This window comes from Salvelinus fontinalis, chromosome 23 (genome assembly GCF_029448725.1).
Source record: "Salvelinus fontinalis isolate EN_2023a chromosome 23, ASM2944872v1, whole genome shotgun sequence".
NCBI classification, from domain to species: Eukaryota; Metazoa; Chordata; class Actinopteri; order Salmoniformes; family Salmonidae; genus Salvelinus; species Salvelinus fontinalis.
In genome coordinates this window covers 26,006,735-26,032,225 of record NC_074687.1, presented here as the reverse complement: position 1 = coordinate 26,032,225, position 25,491 = coordinate 26,006,735, and the positions used below count along the sequence as shown (strand labels likewise).

General features: G+C 50.2%; 1 protein-coding gene across 4 annotated transcripts in view; it reads right to left on the bottom strand.

Annotated features, from left to right (window-relative positions):
- gab2 (GRB2-associated binding protein 2) overlaps window positions 1-25,491 on the bottom strand; it is a 199,627-nt gene that overhangs the window by 8,177 nt on the left and 165,959 nt on the right. For 3 of the 4 annotated variants that reach the window (XM_055878324.1, XM_055878323.1, XM_055878326.1), the window contains 4 exons: window positions 12,584-12,754; window positions 12,329-12,416; window positions 5,166-5,463; window positions 3,939-4,323 (listed from right to left, as the gene is read on the bottom strand). In XM_055878324.1, coding sequence (XP_055734299.1) covers window positions 3,939-4,323; window positions 5,166-5,463; window positions 12,329-12,416; window positions 12,584-12,754 — 942 coding nt within the window. The remainder of the gene's footprint in view (window positions 1-3,938; window positions 4,324-5,165; window positions 5,464-12,328; window positions 12,417-12,583; window positions 12,755-25,491) is intronic. The other variant, XM_055878325.1, reaches the window with a different exon arrangement.

Sequence of the window (25,491 nt, the reverse complement as noted above, 5' to 3'; positions counted from 1 at the left end):
AAAGAGGAGAGGAAAGAGGAGAGGAAAGAGGAGAGGAAAGAGGAGAGGAGAGGAGAGGGAAGAGGAGAGGAGAGGAGAGGAGAGGAGAGGGAAGAGGAGAGGAGAGGGAAGAGGAGAGGGAAGAGGAGAGGAGAGGGAAGAGGAGAGGAGAGGGAAGAGGAGAGGAGAGGGAAGAGGAGAGGGAAGAGGAGAGGGAAGAGGAGAGGAGAGAATTATCATCTTCATCATCACATAACAAGAGGCGAGTTTGGTTTCTCTAAACCCACACGGTATTTCTGTTATCCAGTTGAAACTAACTTGTGTTTCTCCTCCAAAACAGAACAAACGTTGTGATGCATTAGATGCTCCAGCTGTGTTTAACAAACGACACCCTATTCCCTATTTAGCACACTAATGTTGACTGGGGCCCATACGGCTCTGTAGTGCACTATATAGGGATTAGGGTGCAATTTGGGAGTCACCCTTTTGTGAGAGTGTGGCCCTGGCCGTGGGCAGCACAGACTGAGGGCGAAGACACAGAGTAACAGGGGTCAAAGTTGACTTCCTGTCTCTGTGTGTCTGTTCCAGCCTTCGCCCGGGACGGCCTAGCTCAGAGCAACACACACACACACACACACGCACAAGGCAGCTCAAACGACGCAGAACACACTGTGTTCAGAGAGAGAGAGAGGCCAGGCATTATGAGAGAGAGAGAGGCCAGGCATTATATGAGAGAGAGAGAGAGGCCAGGCATTATATGAGAGAGAGAGAGAGGCCAGGCATTATATGAGAGAGAGAGAGAGGCCAGGCAGTATATGAGAGAGAGAGAGAGGCCAGGCAGTATATGAGAGAGAGAGAGAGAGAGAGAGAGAGAGAGAGAGAGAGAGAGAGAGAGAGCGAGAGCGAGAGCGAGAGCGAGAGCGAGAGCGAGAGCGAGAGAGAGAGAGAGAGATAATCTTTTTGGCCTTATGGTTCTGAGGTCTGCTCACCAATCAAGAATTCACAAAATGGTACAAACACCAAATAATGCATGCAGAGCAGAATTAGGCCGATACCCACTAATTATACAAATCCAGAAAAGAGCCATTCAATTCTACAACCACCTAAAAGGAAGCAATTACCAAACCTTCCATAACAAAGCCATCACCTACAGAGAGATGAACCTGGAGAAGAGTCCCCTAAGCAAACTGGTCCTGAGGCTCTGTTCACAAACACACCCCACAGAGCCCCAGGACAGCAGCACAATTAGACCCAACCAAATCATGAGAAAAATAATTACTTGACTCATTGGAAAGAATTAACAAAAAACAGAGCAAACTAGAATGCTATTTGGCCCTAAACAGAGAGTACACAGTGGCAGAATACCTGACCAATGTGACTGACCCAACATTAAGGAAATCTTTGACTATGTACAGACTCAGTGAGCATAGCCTTGCTCTGCCAATGGCTCTCAAGAGAAGACAGGCTATGTGCAACACTGCCAACAAAATGAGGTGGAATCTGAGCTGCACTTCCTAGCTTCCTGCCAAATGTATGACCATATTAGAGACACATATTTCCCTCAGATTACACAGATACACAAAGAATTTGAAAAAAAATCACATTTTGATAAACTTCCTTATCTACTGGGTGAAATATAAAAATGAAATGTCTTTATTAAAAAAATATATATATATATATATTTCACCTTTATTTAACCAGGTAGGCTAGTTGAGAACAAGTTCTCATTTACAACTGTGACCTGGCCAAGATAAAGCAAAGCAGTGTGACACAAACAACAAGAATACAGTTACACATGGAATAAACAAAACATACAGTCATTAACGCAAAAGAAAAATATATGTACAGTGTGTGCAAATGTAGTATGTAGAAGAGTAGGGAGGTAAGGCAATAAATATGCCATTGTGGCGAAATAATTACAATTTAGCATTAACACTGGAGTAGTAGATGTGCAGATGATGATGTGCAAGTAGAGATACTGGGGTGCAAAAGAGCAAGAGGATAAGTAACAATATGGGGATGAGGTAGTTGGGCGGGCTATTTACAGATTTACAGATTGGCTGTGTACAGGTACAGTGATCGGTAAGCTGGTCTGACAGCTGATGCTTAAAGTTAGTGAGGGAGATATAAGACTCCAGCTTCAGTGATTTTTTTAAATTTGTTCCAGTCATTGGCAGCAGAGAACTGGAAGGAAAGGCAGCCAAAGGAGGAATCGGCATTGGGGGTGACCAGTGAAATATACCTGCCGGAGCGTGTGCTACGGGTGGGTGCTGCTATGGTGACCAGTGAGCTGAGATAAGGCGAGGCTTTACCTAGCAAAGACTTATAGATGACCTGGAGCCAGTGGGTTTGGCAACGAATATTAAGCGAGGGCCAGCCAACGAGAGCATACAGGTCGCAGTGGTGGGTAGTATATGGGGCTTTGGTGACAGAACGGATGGCACTGTGATAGACTACATCCAATTTGCTGAGTCGAGTGTTGGAGGCTATTTTGTAAATGACATCGCCGAAGTCGAGGATCGGTAGGATAGTCAGTTTTACGAGGGTATGTTTGGCAGCATGAGTGAAGGATGCTTTGTTGCAAAATAGGAAGCCGATTCTAGATTTAATTTGGATTGGAGATGTTTGATGTGAGTCTGGAAGGAGAGTTTACAGTCTAACCAGACATCTAGGTATTTATAGTTGTTCACATATTCTAAGTCAGAACCGTCCAGAGTAGTGATGCTGGACGGGCGGGCAGGTGCGGGCAGCGATCGGTTGAAGAGCATGCATTTAGTTTTACTAGTGTTTAAGAGCAGTTGGAGGCCACGGAAGGAGAGTTGTATAGCATTGAAGCTCATCTGGAGGTTAGTTAACACAGTGTCCAAAGAAGGTCCAGAAGTATACAGAATGGTGTCATCTGCGTAGAAGTGGATCAGAGAATCACCAGCAGCAAGAGTGACATCATTGATATATACAGAGAAAAGAGTCGGCCCGAGAATTGAACCCTGTGGTACCCCCATAGAGACTGCCAGATGTCCGGACAACAGGCCATCCAAGTTGACACACTGAACTCTATCTGAGAAATAGTTGGTGAACAAGACGAGGCAGTCATTTGAGAAACCAAGGCTGTTGAGTCTGCCGATAAGAGTGCGGTGATTGGCAGAGTCGAAAGCCTTGGCCAGGTCAATGAAGATGGCTGCACAGCAATGTCTCTTATCGATGGTGGTTATGATATCGTTTAGTACCTTGAGCGTGGCTGAGGTGCACCCGTGACCAGCTCGGAAAATAGATCGGATAGCGGGGAGAAGGTACGGTGGGATTCGAAATGGTCGGGGATCTGTTTGTTAACTTGGCTTTCGAAGACTTTAGATAGGCAGGGTAGGATAGATATAGGTCTGTAACAGTTTGGGTCTAGAGTGTCTCCTCATTTGAAGAGTGGGATGACCGCGACAGCTTTCCAATCTTTAGGGATCTCAGACGATACGAAAGAGTTGAACAGGCTAGTAATAGGGGTTGCAACAATTGCGGCGGATAATTTAAGAAAGAGAGGGTCTAGATTGTCTAGACCGGCTGATTTGAAGAGATCCAGATTTGGCAGTTTAATCTTTTGGAACTTTTGTAAGTGTAATATTTACTGTTCATTTTTATTGTTTATTATCTATTTCACTTAATTTGCCAATGTAAACATATGTTTCCCATGTCAATAAACCCCTTAAATAGAAATTGAAATTGAATTGAGCGAGAGAGAGAGAGAGAGAGAGAGACAGAGACAGAGACAGAGACAGAGACAGAGACAGAGACAGAGACAGAGACAGAGAGAGAGAGAGAGAGAGAGAGAGAGAGAGATAGAGAGAGAGTGATGTAGTTGACAGTAGTTTGATAAAGGGAGAGAGAGAACCAGTCCCTCTGTGTAGCTTGGTGTTCTCAGTGAGTGGTTAGGTAGCAGCTACATAAAGAGAAGGAGAGTGTTGTATTACCTCGCTGTAACCGGCTGTTCTCCACAGCAGGCAGAGTGTTCCTCCTGGGTATAACCGCCACAGTCGTGGTCACCTCTCCATTCTGCCCACCCAGTGACCCCGGACTACCCCACCTCCCGCTCTCTGACCCCTGGCTGGGCTTGGGGGGCCGTGGGGGGGGTCCACTAGATGACTCGGCGCCAGACGGCGTCACGTTGTGGTTCTTATCGAACGTCCGGGGGATCTGGTAGAAGGATCCGGGCGGGGTCGGGAGGTCGTAGTTGTCAGTCTGCCGGTCGTTGCTACGCTCGTTGCTGTGGTTATGGTCGTTGCTGTGTGGGTCGTTGCTGTGGTTACAGTCGTTGCCGGTGGCCAGGGTGTTGCAAGGCGTCTTGAAGGTGTACAGCTTTGTAAATAAGAGAGAGAGAGCCCCAGGACAGCAACACAGTTAGAACCAACCAAATCATAAGAAAACAAAAAGATATAGGAAACAATTAACAAAAAAACAGAGCAAACTAGAATGCTATTTGGCCTTAAACAGAGAGTACACAGTGGCAGAATACCTGACCACTGTGACTGACCCAAACTTAAGGAGAGCTTTGACTATGTACAGACTCAGTGAGCATAGCCTTGCTGTTGAGAAAGGCCGTCGTAGGCAGACATGGCTCTCAAGAGAAGACAGGCTATGTGCACACTGCCCACAAAATGAGGTGGATACTGAGCTGCACTTCCTAACCTCATGCCAAATGTATGACCATATCAGAGACACATATTTCCCACAGATTACACAGACCCACAAATTAGAAAACAAATCCAATTCTGATAAACTCCCATATCTACTGGGTGAAATACAACAGTGTGACATCACAGCAGCAAGATTTGTGACCTGTTGCCACAAGAAAAGGTCAACCAGTGAAGAATAAACATAAATTTAAATACAACCAATATTTATGTTTATTCTTTTCTTTAACTATTTGCACATAATATGACATTTGAAATATCATTATTATTTTGGAACTTCTGTGAGTGTAATGTTTACTGTTCAGACATATTATTTAGTTTATTATCTATTTCACTTGCTTTTTTGCAATGTTAACAAATGTTTCCCATGCCTAAAAAGCCCATTAAATAGAAACTGAATCGATAGAGAAAGTGATGTATATTGAGAATAAATAAATAAAACAGAATAAAATAACAAAGTCAAAGGATGTGTAAACATAAAATAAATCAAACCACAAGAGCACCAACCTCCTCATTCTCCTGTTGATCCATGTCTCCCAGACGGCTATGACCCAGCGTAGGCCCCTCAGAGCTGTATCCTCTGGGTAGCACGTAGCAGCACTCTTGGGGGGAGTCTGGCCGTGTGGAGGACCCGACCGCAGAGGCCAGTTGGTGCTTGCCAGGTTTGGGCAGGCTGTAGAAGCCATGCAGCTGGGCACCCATCCCGTTCAGACAATGAGAGAAACCATGGGAGAACTTCTGCACCGCCGAGTCACTGCCCACAAACAGATTGCTACTGTGCTGTACCTGGGAGAAACTGGCACTCCTGGAGGAGTCAGACACACACACACACACACACACACACACACACACACACACACACACACACACACACACACACACTTTTCAGTCCTCATTGTGTCTACCCATCCTCCACCAGGCAAAACAGAAGTTCTGACAGACAGGACGACATCTGCCATGCCAATCTCTGCCATGCCAATCTCTGCCATGCCAATCTCTGCCATGCCAATCTCTGCCAGCAGCTCTCAGTCACATATGGCATTGAACTGGTTAACGGGCACATTATTCGCTCTGTGTGGAAGTTTCCCCCTAGGTACAGACCCCAATCCTAACCGTGACCATTAGCGGGGGAAACACAAAACAGGACCCAAGATCAGCATCTAGGGGCAACTTCACTAAACTAAACTACACTAAATGACTCCCTGTTAATATTGAATATCCCTGCAGTTACCCAATCCGCCACTAGGGGATAGTACAGTTCCTTCTGACATCTACACAGACAAATGAAGGGTTCCTCACAGTGCCTGGTTTTGGATAAACAGAGGAAGCTCTGGAACAATTCTATGATATCTTAACACAGAGATGGAGGTAGAAGTCGTCCCCAACACACAGAACTAAGGATTAGATTGGCTTAATACTCCAATATATCCCTTTTTTTGGGGCGTCGTGTCCAAATTGACATAGAAATACGAGTTATAGATCTGTCATTCTCATTTAAAGCTAGTCTAAGAAGCGGTAGATCTGTTCTATGTGCACTATTTCTATGCTTCCAGTTCTAAAGTTTTGTTTTTGCGTCTTTTACTTTCGGTTTTGTTCACCAGCTTCAAAATACAATATTTTGGAAAATAGCGCTTTCAAATCAAATCAAATGTTATTTGTCACATGTGTCGAATACAACAGGTGTAGACCTTACCGTGAAATGCTGAATACAACAGGTGTAGTAGACCTTACAGTGAAATGCTGAATACAACAGGTGTAGTAGACCTCACAGTGAAATGCTGAATACAACAGGTGTAGTAGACCTTACAGTGAAATGCTGAATACAACAGGTGTAGTAGACCTTACAGTGAAATGCTGAATACAACAGGTGTAGTAGACCTCACAGTGAAATGCTGAATACAACAGGTGTAGTAGATCTCACAGTGAAATGCTGAATACAACAGGTGTAGACCTTACCGTGAAATGCTGAATACAACAGGTGTAGACCTTACCGTGAAATGCTGAATACAACAGGTGTAGACCTTACCGTGAAATGCTTAAGTACAAGCCTTTAACCAACAATGCAGTTTTAAGAAAAATAAGTGTTAAGTAAAAAATAAGAAAATAAAAGTAACAAATAATTAAAGAGCAGCAGTAAAATAACAACAGCGGGGCAATATACAGGGGGGGGGGGGGTACTGGCACAGAGTCAATGTGGAGGATATATACAGGGGGTACCGGTACAGAGTCAATGTGGAGGCTATATACAGGGGGTACCGGTACAGAGTCAATGTGGAGACTATATACAGGGGGTACCGGTACAGAGTCAATGTGGAGGCTATATACAGGGGGTACAGAGTCAATGTGGAGGCTATATACACGGGGTACCGGTACAGAGTCAATGTGGAGGCTATATACAGGGGGTACCGGTACAGAGTCAATGTGGAGGCTATATACAGGGGGTACCGGTACAGAGTCAATGTGGAGGCTATATACAGGGGGTACCGGTACAGAGTCAATGTGGAGGCTATATACAGGGGGTACAGAGTCAGTGTGGAGGCTATATACAGGGGGTACTGGTACAGAGTCAATGTGGAGGCTATATACAGGGTGTTACGGTACAGAGTCAATGTGGAGGCTATATACAGGTGGTACTGGTACAGAGTCAATATGGAGGCTATATACAGGTGGTACCGGTACAGAGTCAATGTGGAGGCTATATACAGGGGGGGGGGGGGGGTACTGGCACAGAGTCAATGTGCAAGGGCACCGGTTAGTCAAAGTAATTGAGGTAATATGTACATGTAGGCAGAGTTAAAGAGACTTTGCATAGATAATAAACAGAGAGTAGCAGCAGCGTAAAAGAGGGGTCTGGGTAGTCTTTTGATTAGCGGTTCAGGAGTCTCATGGCTTGGGGGTAGAAGCTGTTAAGAAGCCTCTTGGACTTAGACTTGGCGCTCCGGTACCGCTTGCCGTGCGGTAGCAGAGAGAACAGTCTATGATTTGGGTGGCTGGAGTCTTTGACAATTTTTAGGGCCTTCCTCTGACACCGCCTGGTATAGAGGTCCTGGATGGCAGGAAGCTTGGCCCCAGTGATGTACTGGGCCGTTCGCACTACCCTCTGTAGTGCCTTGCGGTCGGAGGCCGAGCAGTTGCCATACCAGAGAGTGATGCAACCGGTCAGGATGCTCTCGAGGGTGCAGCTGCAGAAGTATTCGCGGAAATGAGGACACATGCCTAATCTTTTCAGTCTCCTGAGGGGGAATAGGTTTTGTCATGCGTCTTCACAACTGTCTTGGTGTGCTTGGACCATTCTAGTGTTGTTGGTGATGTGGACGCCAAGGAACTTGAAGCTCTCAACCCTCTCTCTCTCAACCCTCTCTCTCTCTCTCTCGTCTCTCCGTCTCTCCTCCTCTCCCTCTCTCTCTCGATCCTCTCTCTCTCTCTCTCATCTCTCCCTCTCTCTCCTCTCTCCTCTCCTCTCTCTCTCTCTCTCTCTCTCTCTCTCTCTCTCTCTCTCTTCTCTCTCTCTCTCTCTCTCTCTCTCTCTCTCTCTCTCTCTCTCTTCTCTCTCTCTCTCTCTCTCTCTCTCTCTCCTCTCTCTCTCTCTCTCTCTCTCCTCCCTCCCTCCCTCCCTCCCCTCCCTCCCTCCCTCCCTCCCCTCCCTCCCTCCCTCCCTCCCTCCCTCCCTCTCTCCCTCTCTCCCTCTCTCCCTCTCTCCCTCCATGGGAAACATGTGTTAACATTGCCAAAGCAAGTGAAGTAGATAAACAAAATTGAAATAAACAATAAAATGAACAGTAAACATTACACTCACAGAAGTGTCAAAGGAATAGAGACATTTGTGATGCAACGATGGGAAAATGAATAAACATAAATATGGGTTGTATTTACAATGGTGTTTGTTCTTCACCAGTTGCCCTTTTCTTGTGACAACAGGTCATAAAACAATGTGCACAAAGCCTGTCTTCTCTTGATAGCCAGGTCTGCCTACGGCAGCCTCTCTCAATAGCAAGGCTATGCTCACAAAGTCTGTCTTCTCTTGATAGCCAGGTCTGCCTACGGCAGCCTCTCTCAATAGCAAGGCTATGCTCACAAAGTCTGTACATAGTCAAAGCTTAAGTTTGGGTCAGTCACAGTGGTCATGGATTTCTGCCACTTTGTACTCTCTGTTTAGGGCTAAATAGCATTCTAGTTTGCTCTGTTTTTTTTGTTAATTCTTTCCAATGCAGGTAGACTGATGTCTAGAGACTTTCCCTGCTGCAAGATGATGGCTAGAGATGGTCGTCTCGCTTCGTGTTCTTAGGAAACTATGCAGTATTTTGTTTTTTTTGTGTATTATTTCTGACAATGTTAGCCCAGAAACTCTTAAGTCTTATTACATACAGCCGGGAAGAACTATTGGATATCAGAGCGACGTCAATTTAACAACATTACGACCAGGAATACGACTTTCCCGAAGCGGATCCTGTTTGGACCACCACCCAGAACAATGGACCTAATGCCAGAAGCCGACCCAAAACAACGGCGCCGCAGAAGGGGCAGACGTAGCGGCCTCCTGGTCAGGTTGCGTAGGCCGCCCACCGCTCCCGAGTATACTACTCGCCAATGTCCAGTCTCTTGACAACAAGGTAGATGAAATTCGAGCAAGGGTTGCCTTCCAGAGAGACATCAGAGATTGTAACATTCTCTGTTTTACGGAAACATGGCTCTCTCGGGATATGTTGTCGGAGTCGGTTCAGCCACCGGGCTTCTTCATGCATGACGCCGACAGAGATAAACACCTCTCTGGGAAGAGGAAGGGCGGAGGTGTATGCTTTATGATTAACAACTCATGGTGTAATCATAACAACATACAGGAACTCTATTCCTTCTGCTCACCCGACCTAGAATTCCTTGCAATCAAATGCCGGCCATATTATCTCCCAAGCGAATTCTCGTCAGATATCGTCACAGCTGTGTACATTCCCCCTCAAGCAGACACCACAACGGCCCTCAAGGAACTTCACTGGACTCTATGTAAACTGGAAACCATATATCCTGAGGCTGCATTTATTGTAGCTGGGTATTTTAACAAAGCAAATTTGAGAACAAGGCTACCTAAATTCTATCAGCATATTGATTACTCTATGCGTGGGTGTAATACACGCATTCACTGCGACTCTAACTTCTGCATTGCGTTCAAAGCCCACCCCCGCCTTCCCTTTGACAAATCTGACCACGACGCCATCTTGCTCCTACCGTCTTATAGGCAGAAACTCAAACAGGATGTACCAGTGACTAGAACTATTCATCGCTGGTCTGACCAATCGGAATCCACGCTTCAAGATTGTTTTGACCACGCGGACTGGGATATGTTCCGGTCAGCCGCCGATCTATACGCTGACTCTGTGAGTGAGTTTATAAAGAAGTGCATAGGAGATGTTGTACCCACTGGGACTATTAAAACCTACCCTAACCAGAAACCATGGATGGATGGCGACATTCGCACAAAACTGAAAGTGCAAACCACCACATTTAACCATGGAAAGAGGACTGGCCGATTATAAACAATCTAGTTATTCCCTCCGCAAGGCAATGAAACAAGCGAAATGCCGGTACAGGGACAAAGTGGAGTCACAATTCAACGGCTCAGACACGAGACATATGTGGCAGGGTCTACAGGTAACCACGGACTACAAAAAGAAAACCAGCCACGTCACGGACACCGACGTCTTGCTTCCAGACAAACTAAACACCTTCTTTGCCCGCTTTGAGGATAGCAAAGTGCCACCGTCGCGGCCCACTAACAAGGACTACTCCTCCTTCTCTGTGGCCGACCTGAGTAAAACTTTATATTCTGGTTAGAGCCAGTTTGCGCTGTTCTGTGAAGGGAGTAGTACACAGCGTTGTACGAGATCTTCAGTCTCATGGCAATTTATCTCATGGAATAGCCTTCATTTCTCAGAACAAGAATAGACTAACGAGTTTCAGAAGAAAGTTCTTTGTTTCTGGCCATTTCGAGCCTGTAATCGTACCCACAAATGCTGTTGCTCCAGATACTCAACTAGTCTAAAGAAGGCCAGTTTTATTGCTTCTTTAATCAGAACAACAGTTTTCAGCTGTGCTAATATATTTGCAAAAGAGGTTTCTAATGATCAATTAGCTTTTTAAATTATAAACTTGGATTAGCTAACACATTGGAACACAGGAGTGATGGTTGCTGATAGTGGGCCTCTGTACGCCTATGTAGATATTCCATAAAATGAGCGGGCCTCTAGCTGTGGCTGAGTGGGCCTCTAGCTGTGGCTGAGCGAGTCTCCAGCTGTGGCTGAGCGGGCCTCTAGCTGTGGCTGAGCGGGCCTCTAGCTGTGGCTGAGCGGGCATCTAGCCGTGGCTGAGCGGGCCTCTAGCCGTGGCTGAGCGGGCCTCTAGCCGTGGCTGAGCGGGCCTCTAGCCGTGGCTGAGCGGGCCTCCAGCCGTGGCTGAGCGGGCCTCCAGCTGTGGCTGAGCGGGCATCTAGCTGTGGCTGAGCGGGCCTCTAGCTGTGGCTGAGCGGGCCTCTAGCTGTGGCTGAGCGGGCCTCCAGCTGTGGCTGAGCGGGCATCTAGCTGTGGCTGAGCGGGCCTCTAGCTGTGGCTGAGCGGGCCTCTAGCCGTGGCTGAGCGGGCCTCTAGCTGTGGCTGAGCGGGCCTCTAGCTGTGGCTGAGCGGGCATCTAGCTGTGGCTGAGCGGGCCTCTAGCTGTGGCTGAGCGGGCCTCTAGCTGTGGCTGAGCGGGCCTCTAGCTGTGGCTGAGCGGGCCTCTAGCTGTGGCTGAGCGGGCCTCTAGCCGTGGCTGAGCGGGCCTCTAGCTGTGGCTGAGCGGGCCATCTAGCTGTGGCTGAGCGGGCCATCCAGCTGTGGCTGAGCGGGCCTCTAGCTGTGGCTGAGCGGGCCATCCAGCTGTGGCTGAGCGGGCCTTTAGCTGTGGCTGAGCGGGCCTCCAGCTGTGGCTGAGCGGGCCTTTAGCTGTGGCTGAGCGGGCCTCCAGGCTGTGGCTGAGCGGGCCTTTAGGCTGTGGCTGAGCGGGCCTTTAGCTGTGGCTGAGCGGGCCTCCAGCTGCGGCTGAGCGGGCCTCTAGCTGCGGCTGAGCGGGCCTCTAGCTGTGGCTGAGCGGGCATCTAGCTGTGGCTGAGTGGGCATCTAGCTGCGGCTGAGCGGGAATCTAGCCGTGGCTGAGCGGGCCTCTAGCCGTGGCTGAGCGGGCCTCTAGCCGTGGCTGAGCGGGCCTCTAGCTGTGGCTGAGCGGGCCTCTAGCTGTGGCTGAGCGGGCCTCTAGCTGTGGCTGAGCGGGCCATCTAGCTGTGGCTGAGCGGGTCTCCAGCTGTGGCTGAGTGGGCCTCTAGCTGTGGCTGAGCGGGCCATCTAGCTGTGGCTGAGAGCATTTCTCTGTGTAGTAGGCCTCCCGCCCCGCCTCCCGCCACGCCTTCCGCCCTGCCCACCAACAGCAGAGACCACAGAAATAGAGCCACTAGAATGGGCATCCCTGTTCGAGTCGATCACATCATAACGGGTGGACTAGTGGTCATGCTAGGGATGATGTTTTCTATGATAGTGGCACCCCAGAGAGCTGCTAGCCTTCTATGCAGTTACATCCAGGAAGTGAACTGAGCCTGTTGCATTATGGGGTGAGGGTAAGTGACAGGAAGTACCACACTCTGACCACCTTACCGTGCGCTCTCAGTCTTCCTGCTCATGCACTGATGCAATAGAAGGTAGTCCTGCGGTATGCTGCTGGACAGGGAGCCCCCGTGGTTACCTGCAAGAAGAGGAGAAAGAAGAAGAGGTTACCTGCAAGAAGAGGACCACAATCCCTTGTTAAACTCTGGGATTTGAAATGCATTGTGTCCACATGTGTGTTTAAATGGGATATGAAATTATATATTTTTTTGTAAAAAATTACAACCGAATCAAAACCATGGTTACCGTGGTGACTGTGCGACCCACCGTGGCGGACCGGGACGTCGAAGGTGAACAGGACGGGCTGGGAAGAGTGGACTGGAGCGGACGACTTACGCTCTCTGGTCAGTGGAGTCAGGGAACTGGACAGGTCTGCTGCCAGGGAACGACCCATATGAGCTGTAGAGGACCGGCCGTCTGTCGGGGAGAGGAGAATACAACGATGACGATGATGATGTCATATCCCACAGCTAGTTGATTTGGCAATGTATTATTATTGTTGATGATCTAGCATCTGTAGGGGAGGGAGGAGAGGGAGAAAGGAGAGAGACGAGACGGGTAGGGAGATGATAGGGAGGGGAGAGGAGATGGATAGGGAGGAGAGGGGTAGGGAGATGGATAGGGAGGAGAGGGGTAGGGAGATGGATAGGGAGGGGAGAGGAGATGGATAGGGAGGAGAGGGGAGGGAGATGGATAGGGAGGGGAGGGGTAGGGAGATGGATAGGGAGGGGAGGAGAGGGGTAGGGAGGGGAGGGGTAGGGTGATGGATAGGGAGGGGAGGAGAGGGGTAGGGAGAAGGATAGGGAGGAGAGGGGTAGGGTGATGGATAGGGAGGGGAGGAGAGGGGTAGGGAGAAGGATAGGGAGGAGAGGGGTAGGGAGATGGATAGGGAGGGGAGGAGAGGGGTAGGGAGAAGGATAGGGAGGAGAGGGGTAGGGAGATGGATAGGGAGGAGAGGGGTAGGGTGATGGATAGGGAGGGGAGGAGAGGGGTAGGGTGATGGATAGGGAGGAAAGGAGAGGGGTAGGGAGAAGGATAGGGAGGAGAGGGGTAGGGTGAAGGATAGGGAGGGAGATGGATAGGGAGGAGAGAGGAGATGGATAGGGAGGAGAGGGGAGGGGAGGGGGATGGATAGGGAGGAGAGGGGAGGGAGATGGATAGGGAGGAGAGGGGAGGGGAGGGAGATGGATAGGGAGGAGAGGAGAGGAGAGGAGAGGAGAGGAGAGGAGAGGAGAGAAACGTATCTGATTCACTTCTCTCTATTTGATCAACCAGGAGATTCAACAGATTTAGAGACAGAAAGTAAAAACCTGCCAACCATTACAACAGTTGACACACATGATCCTATTCCTCTTTACAGAACAAAACCCCCAGCAGCCCAGTTCAGTTCTCCATGCCTCCTGCTGAAGTCAAAGGCCAGCTGGTTGAACGGAAGGCTTTAAGCAGTACCATCCATGCAGACTTGTATTCAATACCGTAGCTCAGCCTTCCCTCTAAACACAACCGATGACCAACAGCTATCAGAACAAAGAGGAGAGAGTCCCTCTGGCTTTTATAGGCAGAGGTCACACACAAAGACACGCACCCTGATGGCTATTCCCTCCGATGCTCAGTCCTTATCATTGTCCATCGGGAACAAGGATGAAACAGGTTTTGTGACTGAATTGGAAGCCAAGCGGTGTATTTTTCTCTAAAAGCCTTTTCCCTATGTTTTAGTTCTCATGTTGAGCATGTTGTTTTACCAAATCAGTACGACAGACCTGTTTTAGAAGCAGAAACTACTCATGGCCTCTCCCTACACCTCCCCTCTCCCCCCGCAATCAATATATCTACCCATTTTAGTGGGCCCAACGCCCTTCACTATGGAGCAGAGCTTTTTGTGAAGAGAGAGGATGAAAGCGAGAGAGAGAGAGAGGGAGAGAGAGAGCGAGAGAGAGAGAGAGAGCGAGAGCGAGAGCGAGAGCGAGAGCGAGAGCGAGAGCGAGAGAGAGAGAGAGAGAGAGAAAGAGAAAGAGAAAGAGAAAGAGAGGATGAGATATCTTGACTATCCTCTTAACAATGTTAGTAATTTGAGCCCATTTAGGAATGGATGGGAGGCCCCCCCTGGGCTGGCTGAGTGACTGGTAGTCTTTGCTCACACTAATATCCACCATGCTGACCAGTGGAATGGAGACCGTGTCGCGTGTGGAGGCAGGGATTCCTCAGGCAAGAACTGACCTCGTTTAGCCAACCATGGACCCCCCTCTCCATTAGTCATAGTGGTCACCCCCCCCCCCCCTCTCCATTAGTCATAGTGGTCATTCCACATCCCCCCCCCTCCATTAGTCATAGTGGTCATTCCTCATTCCCCCCTATCCATTAGTCATAGTGGTCACCCCCCCCTCTCCATTAGTCATAGTGGTCACCCCCCTCTCCATTAGTCATAGTGGTCACCCCCCCCTCTCCATTAGTCATAGTGGTCACCCCCCCCCTCTCCATTAGTCATAGTGGTCATCCCCCCCTCTCTCCATTAGTCATAGTGGTCATTCCTCATTCCCCCCCTCTCCATTAGTCATAGTGGTCATTCCCCCCCCCCTCTCCATTAGTCATAGTGTTCATCCCCCCCCCCCTCTCCATTAGTCATAGTGGTCACCCGCCCCCCCCCCTCTTCATTAGTCATAGTGGTCATTCCTCATCCCGCCCCCCCTCCATTAGTCATAGTGGTCATTCCTCATCCCCCACCCTCTCCATTAGTCGTAGTGGTCACCCCCCCCTCTCCATTAGTCATAGTGGTCACCCCCCCCCCCCTCTCCATTAGTCTTGGTGGTCACCCCCCCCCTCTCCATTAGTCATAGTGGTCATTCCTCATTCCCCCCCTCTCCATTAGTCATAGTGTTCATCCCCCCCCCTCTCCATTAGTCATAGTGGTCACCTCCCCTCTCCATTAGTCATAGTGGTCACCCCCCCCTCTCCATTAGTCATAGTGGTCACCCCCCCCCTCTCCATTAGTCATAGTGGTCACCCCCCCCCCTCTCCATTAGTCATAGTGGTCATTCCTCATTCCCCCCCTCTCCATTAGTCATAGTGGTCATTCCCCCCCCCCTCTCCATTAGTCATAGTGTTCATCCCCCCCCCCCCCCCTCTCCATTAGTCATAGTGGTCACCCCCCCCCCCCCTCTCCATTAGTCATAGTGGTCATTCCTCATCCCGCCCCCCCTCCATTAGTCATAGTGGTCATTCCTCATCCCCCACCCTCTCCATTAGTCGTAGTGGTCACCCCCCCCTCTCCATTAGTCATAGTGGTCACCCCCCCCTCTCCATTAGTCATAGTGGTCACCCCCCCCCTCTCCATTAGTCATGGTGGTCACCCCCCCCCCTCTCCATTAGTCATAGTGGTCATTCCTCATTCCCCCCCTCTCCATTAGTCATAGTGTTCATCCCCCCCCCTCTCCATTAGTCATAGTGGTCACCCCCCCCCCCTCTCCATTAGTCATAGTGGTCATTCCTCATTCCCCCCCTCTCCATTAGTCATAGTGGTCATTCCTCTTCCCCCCCCTTTCCATTAGTCATAGTGGTCATTCCTCATTCCCCCCTCTTCATTAGTCATAGTGGTCATTCCTCATCCCCCCCTCCTCTCCATTAGTCATAGTGGTCATTCCTCATTCCCCCCTCTTCATTAGTCATAGTGGTCTTCCCCCCCCCCCCCCCCTCTCCATTAGTCATAGTGGTCATTTCTCATTCCCCCCTCTCCATTAGTCATAGTGGTCATTCCTCATCCCCCCCTCCCCTCCATTAGTCATAGTGGTCATTCCTCATTCCCCCCCTCTCCATTAGTCATAGTGGTCATTCTCCCCCCCCCCTCTCCATTAGTCATAGTGGTCATTCTCCACCCCCCACTCTCCATTAGTTATAGTGGTCATTCCTCATTCCCCCCTCTCCATTAGTCATAGTGGTCATTCCTCATCCCCCCCCCCCTCTCCATTAGTCATAGTGGTCATTCCTCATTCCCCCCTCTTCATTAGTCATAGTGGTCATTCCTCATCCCCCCCTCCTCTCCATTAGTCATTGTGGTCATTCCTCATTCCCCCCTCTTCATTAGTCATAGTGGTCATTCTCCCCCCCCCCCCTCTCCATTAGTCATAGTGGTCATTCCTCATTCCCCCCTCTCCATTAGTCATAGTGGTCATTCCTCATCCCCCCCTCCCCTCCATTAGTCATAGTGGTCATTCCCCCCCCCTCTCCATTAGTTATAGTGGTCATTCCTCATTCCCCTCTCTCCATTAGTCATAGTGGTCATTCCTCATTCCCCCCCTCTCCATTAGTCATAGTGGTCATTCCTCATTCCCCCCCTATCCATTAGTCATAGTGGTCTTTCCTCATTCCCCCCCTCTCCATTAGTCATAGTGGTCATTCTCCACCCCCCCCTCTCCATTAGTTATAGTGGTCATTCCTCATTCCCCCCTCTCCATTAGTCATAGTGGTCATTCCTCATTCCCCCCCTCTCCATTAGTCATAGTGGTCATTCTCCCCCCCCCTCTCCATTAGTCATAGTGGTCATTCTCCACCCCCCACTCTCCATTAGTTATAGTGGTCATTCCTCATTCCCCCCTCTCCATTAGTCATAGTGGTCATTCTTCATTCCCCCCCTCTCCATTAGTCATAGTGGTCATTCTCCCCCCCCTCTCCATTAGTCATAGTGGTCATTCTCCACCCCCCCCTCTCCATTAGTTATAGTGGTCATTCCTCATTCCCCCCCTCTCCATTAGTCATGGTGGTCACCCCCCCCCCCTCTCCATTAGTCATAGTGTTCATCCCCCCCCCCTCTCCATTAGTCATAGTGGTCACCCCCCCCCCTCTCCATTAGTCATGGTGGTCATTCCTCATTCCCCCCCTCTCCATTAGTCATAGTGGTCACCCCCTCCCCCCCTCTCCATTAGTCATAGTGGTCTTTCCTCACCCCCCCCCCCCTCCATTAGTCATAGTGGTCATTCCTCATTCCCCCCCTCTCCCCCCCTCTCCATTAGTCATAGTGGTCATTCCTCATTCCCCCCCCTCTCCATTAGTTATAGTGGTCATTCCTCATTCCCATAAAGTTCTCCATTAGTTATAGTGGTCATTCCTCATCTCCCCCCCCTCTCCCCCCCCCCCCCCCTCTCCATTAGTAATAGTGGTCATTCCTCATCTCCCCCCTCTCCTCACTGTTCTCCATTTGTCATTGTGGTCACCCCCCCCCCCCCCCTCTCCATTAGTCACAGTGGTCATTCCTCATTCCCCCCCCCTCTTCATTAGTCATAGTGGTCATTCCTCATTCCCCCCCCCCCCTCTCCATTAGTCATTGTGGTCTTCCCTCACCCCCCCCCCCCTCTTCATTAGTCATAGTGGTCATTCCTCATTCCCCCTCTCCATTAGTTATAGTGGTCATTCCTCATTCCCCCCCCCCTCTCCATTAGTCATAGTGGTCTTCCCTCACCCCCCCCCCCATCATTAGTCATAGTGGTCTTTCCTCCCCCCCCCCCTCTCCATTAGTTATAGTGGTCATTCCTCATTCCCCCCCTCCCCTCTCCATTAGTCACAGTGGTCATTCCTCATTCCCCCCTCTCCATTAGTCATAGTGGTCTTCCCTCACCCCCCCCCCCCCCCTTCATTAGTCATTGTGGTCTTCCCCCCCCCCCTCTTCATTAGTCATAGTGGTCATTCCTCATTCCCCCTCTCCATTAGTTATAGTGGTCATTCCTCATTACCCCCCCCTCTCCATTAGTCATAGTGGTCATTCCTCATTCCCCCCCCCCTCTCCATTAGTCATAGTGGTCTTTCCTCACCCCCCCCCCCTCCATTAGTCATAGTGGTCATTCCTCATTCCCCCCCTCTCCCCCCCTCTCCATTAGTCATAGTGGTCATTCCTCATTCCCCCCCCTCTCCATTAGTTATAGTGGTCATTCCTCATTCCCATAAAGTTCTCCAATAGTTATAGTGGTCATTCCTCACCCCCCCCCCCCCCTCTCCCCCCCCCCCCCTCTCCATTAGTCATAGTGGTCATTCCTCATCTCCCCCCTCTCCTCACTGTTCTCCATTTGTCATTGTGGTCATCCCCCCCCCCCCCTCTCCATTAGTCACAGTGGTCATTCCTCATCCCCCCCCCTCTTCATTAGTCATAGTGGTCATTCCTCATTCCCCCTCTCCATTAGTTATAGTGGTCATTCCTCATTCCCCCCCCTCTCCATTTGTCATAGTGGTCTTCCCTCACCCCCCCCCTTCATTAGTCATAGTGGTCTTTCCTTCCCCCCCCCCCCCCTCTCCATTAGTTATAGTGGTCATTCCTCATTCCCCCCCTCCCCTCTCCATTAGTCACAGTGGTCATTCCTCATTCCCCCCTCTCCATTAGTTATAGTGGTCATTCCTCATTCCCCCCCCCCCCCTCTCCATTAGTCATAGTAGTCATTCCTCATTCCCCCCCCCCCCCTCTCCATTTGTCATAGTGGCCATTCCTCATTCCCCCCCCCCTCTTCATTAGTCATAGTGGTCATTCCTCATTCCCCCCCCCCTCTCCATTAGTCATAGTGGTCTTCCCTCACCCCCCCCCCCCCCTCTTCATTAGTCATAGTGGTCTTTCCTCACCCCCCCCCCCCCTCTCCATTAGTCATAGTGGTCATTCCTCATTCCCCCCCTTCATTAGTCATAGTGGTCATCCACCCCCCTCTCCATTAGTCATAGTGGTCATCCCCCCCCCCCTCTCCATTAGTCATAGTGGTCATCCCCCCCCCCCCCCCCTCTCCATTAGTTATAGTGGCCATTCCTCATTCCCCCCTCTCCATTAGTCATAGTGGTCATTCCTCATTCCCCCCTCTCCATTAGTCATAGTGGTCATTCCTCGTCCCCCCCTCCTCTCCATTAGTCATAGTGGTCATTCCTCATTCCCCCCTCCTCTCCATTAGTTATAGTGGTCATTCCTCATCCCCCCCTCCTCTCCATTAGTCATAGTGGTCATTCCTCATTCCCCCCTCCTCTCCATTAGTTATAGTGGTCATTCCTCACCCCCCCCCTCCATTAGTTATAGTGGTCACTCCTCATTCCCCCCTCTCCATTAGTCATAGTGGTCATCCCCCCCCCCCCTCTCCATTAGTCATAGTGGTCATCCCCCCCCCCCCCCCCCTCTCCATTAGTTATAGTGGCCATTCCTCATTCCCCCCTCTCCATTAGTCATAGTGGTCATTCCTCATTCCCCCCTCTCCATTAGTCATAGTGGTCATTCCTCGTCCCCCCCTCCTCTCCATTAGTCATAGTGGTCATTCCTCATTCCCCCCTCCTCTCCATTAGTTATAGTGGTCATTCCTCATCCCCCCCTCCTCTCCATTAGTCATAGTGGTCATTCCTCATTCCCCCCCTCCTCTCCATTAGTTATAGTGGTCATTCCTCACCCCCCCCCTCCATTAGTTATAGTGGTCATTCCTCATTCCCCCCCTCTCCATTAGTTATAGTGGTCACTCCTCATTCCCCCCTCTCCATTAGTCATAGTGGTCATTCCTCATTCTGTGAGCTCATTCTGCTCTATACTTTACCCCACTCCAATTACTCCATAACAGTCTCATTATCAACTGGGGTTTCATTCCAAGCTGATGTTTGATAAAAGTGGTCAATTTAATGTGAAAGTGGAAGTTGTTAGAAGCTGACGGGGCTGGATGCGTATTGCCCATGTTCAGTGCTTAGGTGATTGAAATGTAAAGACAATGTTGCAGAAACTGCATCCCCCCACTCTCCTCCCTTCCTCCCACTCTCCTCCCCTCTTCCTCCCCTCTTCCTCCTCCCACTCTCCTCTTCCTCCTCCCCTCTCTCCTCCCCTCTTCCTCCTCCCCTCTCTCCTCCCCCTCCTCTTCTCTTCCTCTTCCTCCTCCCACTCTCCTCTCCTTTTCCTCCCCCCCTCCTCTCCTCTTCCTCCTCCCCACTCTCCTCTTCCTCCTCCCCTCTCTCCTCCCCCTCCTCTTCTCTTCCTCTTCCTCCTCCCACTCTCCTCTCCTCTTCCTCCCCCCCTCCTCTCCTCTTCCTCCTCCCCTCTCTCCTCTTCCTCCTCCCACTCTCCTCTCCTCTCCTCTTCCTCCTCCCACTCTCCTCCCCTCTTCCTCCTCCCATTCTCCTCCCCTCTTCCTCCTCCCACTCTCCTCTCCTCCCCTCTTCCTCCTCCCACTCTCCTCTCCTCTTCCTCCTCCCACTCTCCCCTCCTCTTCCTCCCCCTCCTCTCCTCTTCCTCCTCCTACTCTCCTCTCCTCTTGCTCCTCCCACTCTCCTCTCCTCTTCCTCCTCCCCCTCCTCTCCTCTTCCTCCTCCCACTCTCCTCCCCTCTTCCTCCTCCCACTCTCCTCTCCCTCCTCCCACTCTCCTCTCCTCTTCCTCCTCCCACTTTGCTCCCCTCTTCCTCCTCCCACTCTCCTCTCCTCTTCCTCCTCCCACTCTCCTCTTCCTCCTCCCACTCTCCTCTCCTCTTCCTCCTCCCCCTCTCCTCCCCTCTTCCTCCTCCCACTCTCCTCCCCTCTTCCTCCTCCCACTCTCCTCCCCTCCACTCTCCCCCCTTCTTCCTCCTCCCACTCGCCTCTCCTCTTCCTCCTCCCACTCTCCTGTCCTCTTCCTCCTCCCCCTCCTCCTCTCCTCTTCCTCCTCCCACTCTCCTCTCCTCTTCCTCCTCCCACTCTCCTCTCCTCTTCCTCCTCCCACTCTCCTCTCCTCTTCCTCCTCCCACTCTCCTCTCCTCTTCCTCCTCCCACTCTCCTCTCCTCTTCCTCCTCCCACTCTCCTCTCCTCTTCCTCCTCCCACTCTCCTCTCCTCTTCCTCCTCCCACTCTCCTCTCCTCTTCCTCCTCCCACTCTCCTCTTCCTCCTCCCCCTTTCCTCTCCTCTTCCTCCTCCCACTCTCCTCTCCTCCTCCCCCTCTCCTCTCCTCTTCCTCCTCCCCCTCTCCTCTCCTCTTCCTCCTCCCACTCTTCCTCCTCCCACTCTCCTCCCCTCTTCCTTCTCCCACTCTCCTCTCCTCTCCCTCCTCCCACTCTCCTCTTCCTCCTCCCACTCTCCTCTTCCTCCTCCCACTCTCCTCTCCTCTTCCTCCTCCCACTCTCCTCTCCTCTTCCTCCTCCCACTCTCCTCCCCTCTTCCTCCTCCCCCTCTCCTCCCCTCTTCCTCCTCCCCTCTTCCTCCTCCCACTCTCCTCCCCTCTTCCTCCTCCCACTCTTCTCCCCTCTTCCTCCTCCCACTCTCCTCTCCTCTTCCTCCTCCCACTCTCCTCCCCTCTTCCTCCTCCCAATCTCCTCCCCTCTCTCCTCACCCTTCTCCTCTCCTCTTCCTCCTACCACTCTCCTCTCCTCTTCCTCCTTCCAAGCTCCTCCCCTCTTCCTCCTCCCACTCTCCTCTTCCTCCTCCCACTCCTCTCCTCTTCCTCCTCCCACTCCTCTCCTCTTCCTCCTCCCACTCTCCTCTCCTCTTCCTCCTCCCCCTCCTCTCCTCCTCCCACTCTCCTCTCCTCTTCCTCCTCCTCTCCTCTTCCTCCTCCCACTCTCCTCTCCTCTTCCTCCTCCCCCTCTCCTCTTCTCTTCCTCCTCCCCCTCTCCTCTCCTCTTCCTCCTCCCCCTCTCCTCTCCTTTTCCTCCTCCCCCTCTCCTCCCCTCTTCCTCCTCCCACTCTCCTCCCCTCTTCCTCCTCCCAATCTCCTCTCCTCTTCCTCCTCCCACTCTCCTCTCCTCTTCCTCCTCCCACTCTCCTCTCCTCTTCCTCCTCCCACTCTCCTCTCCTCTTCCTCCTCCCACTCTCCTCTCCTCTTCCTCCTCCCCCTCTCCTCTCCTCTTCCTCCTCCCACTCTCCTCTCCTCTTCCTCCTCTCCCTCCTCCCACTCTCCTCTCCTCTTCCTCCTCCCACTCTCCCTCCTCCCACTCTCCTCTTCCTCCTCCCACTCTCCTCTTCCCACTCTCCTCTCCTCTTCCTCCTCCCCCTCTCCTCCCTCTTCCTCCTCCCACTCTCCTCTCCTCTTCCTCCTCCCACTCTCCTCTCCTCTTCCTCCTCCCACTCTCCTCTTCCTCCTCCCACTCTCCTCTCCTCTTCCTCCTCCCACTCTCCTCTCGTTCATCCCACTCTCCTCTCCTCTTCCTCCTCCCCCTCTCCTCTCCTCTTCCTCCTCCCACTCTCCTCTCCTCTCCCTCCTCCCACTCTCCTCTTCCTCCTCCCCCTCCCCCTCTCCTCTTCCTCCTCCCACTCTCCTCTCCTCTTCCTCCTACTCTTCCTCCTCCCACTCTCCTCCCCTCTTCCTCCTCCCACTCTCCTCCCCTCTTCCTCCTCCCACTCTCCTCTCCTCTTCCTACTCCCACTCTCCTCCCCTCTTCCCACTCTCCTCTCCTCTTCCTCCTCCCCCTCTCCTCTTCCTCCTCCCCCTCTCCTCCCCTCTCTCCTCCCCCTCTCCTCCAGTAAGCGAGTGAGTGAGAGGGGTCATGTGGTCGTGTTCCTTCCTGGTTCTGGCCTCATGCCAGAGTTCTATTTTCATCCCCGGCCTGAGACTTGTCTCCTCTCCCTCTCCTCTCCTCTCCTCTCCTCTCCTCTCCTCTCCTCTCTCCTCTCCTCTCCTCTCCTCTCTCCTCTCCTCTCTCCTCTCCTCTCCTCTCTCCTCTCCTCTCCTCTCCTCCCTCTCCTCCCTCTCCTCTCTCCTCTCCTCTCCTCTCCTCCCTCTCTCCTCTCCCCCCCTCCTCTCCTCCCTCTCTCCTCTCCTCTCCTCTCTCCTCCCTCTCTCATCCCCCTCCTCTCCTCTCCTCTCCTCTCCTCTCCTCTCCTCTCCTCTCCTCTCCTCTCCTCTCCTCTGGCCTCATGCCAGAGTTCTATTTTCATCCCCGGCCTGAGACTTGTCTTCTCTCTACATCAGACCTGGGTTCACATACTATTTGAAACCTTTCAAATACTTGATGTGTTTGTTCCAGCCTGTCCGGAGTGCCAGGCGGGAGGGGTTTTCACTTTCGCATCAGTTCAATCGGTTCCATTGTGCCAGACAGGTTCAATCAAGCACAGTTTAAATATTTATAATGATGTCAAGTGGTATTTAACCCCAGGCCTTCCTTCTACAGCCTTACAGTATCACAGCAGACAGCTGGGCTGTCATAGAAACAACACAACTAACTAAAGGCCATGATGTTCACACACACACACACACACACAGGTCATAATAAGATACTCTACACACACACACACACTACACAGGTTATACACACACACACAGGTCATAATAAGATACTCTACACACACACACACACACTACACAGGTTATACACACACACACAGGTCATAATAACATACTCTACACACACACACACACACACTACACAGGTTATACACACACACACAGGTCATAATAACATACTCTACAAACACACACACACACACACAGGTCATAATAACATACTCTACACACACACACACACACACACACACACACACACACACACACACACACACAGGTCATAATAACATACTCTACACACACACACACACACACACACAGGTCATAATAACATACTCTACACACACACAGGTTATACACACACACACAGGTCATAATAACATACTCTACACACACACACAGGTTATACACACACACACAGGTCATAATAACATACTCTACACACACACACAGGTCATAATAACATACTCTACACACACAGGTCATAATAACATACTCTACACACACACACACACACACACACACACACACACACAGGTCATAATAACATACTCTACACACACACACTACACAGGTCACACACAGGTCATAATAACATACTCTACACACACACACACACACACACACACACACACACACACACACACACACACACACACACACACACACACAGGTCATAATAACATACTCTACACACACACACACACACACACACACAGGTCATAATAACATACTCTACACACACACACACACACACTACACAGGTCACACACACACACACACACAGGTCACACACACACAGGTCAAAATAACATACTCTACACACACACACTACACAGGTCACACACACACACACACACACACACACACACACACACACACACACACACACACACACACACACACACACACACACACACACACACACACACAGGTCATAGTGGAACCATTCCAACCCAGCTGGGTAGTAGAACCACGGACTGCGCTGGTCACAGTTATCACATCTAACCACAGTTATCACATGTAGATTATTTAGTTTAATCCCAGTTATCACATGTAGATTATTTAGTTTAATCCCAGTTATCACATGTAGATTATTTAGTTTAATCCCAGTTATCACATGTAGATTATTTAGTTTAATCCCAGTTATCACATGTAGATTATTTAGTTTAATCCCAGTTATCACATGTAGATTATTTAGTTTAATCCCAGTTATCACATGTAGATTATTTAGTTTAATCACAGTTATCACATGTAGATTATTTAGTTTAATCCCAGTTATCACATCTAACCACAGTTATCACATCTAGATTATGTAAATCTAAACACAGTTATCACATCTAGTTCTAACCACAGTCATCACATCTAGTTCTAACCACAGTCATCACATCTAGATTATATAGTTATAACCACAGTTATCACATCTAGATTATTTAGTTCTAACCACAGTTATCACATCTAGATTTTTTAGTTCTAACCACAGTTATCACATCTAGTTCTAACCACAGTCATCACATCTAGTTCTAACCACAGTTATCACATCTAGATTATTTAGTTCTAACCACAGTCATCACATCTAGATTATTTAGTTCTAACCACAGTTATCACATCTAGTTCTAACCACAGTTATCACATCTAGATAATTTAGTTCTAACCACAGTCATCACATCTAGATTATTTAGTTCTAACCACAGTTATCACATCTAGATAATTTAGTTCTAACCACAGTTATCACATCTAGTTCCAACCACAGTCATCACATCTAGTTCTAACCACAGTTATCACATCTAGATTATTTAGTTCTAACCACAGTTATCACATCTAGTTCTAACCACAGTTATCACATCTAGATTTTTTAGTTCTAACCACAGTTATCACATCTAGATTATTTAGTTCTAACCACAGTTATCACATCTAGATTATTTAGTTCTAACCACAGTTATCACATCTACTTCCAACCACAGTTATCACATCTAGA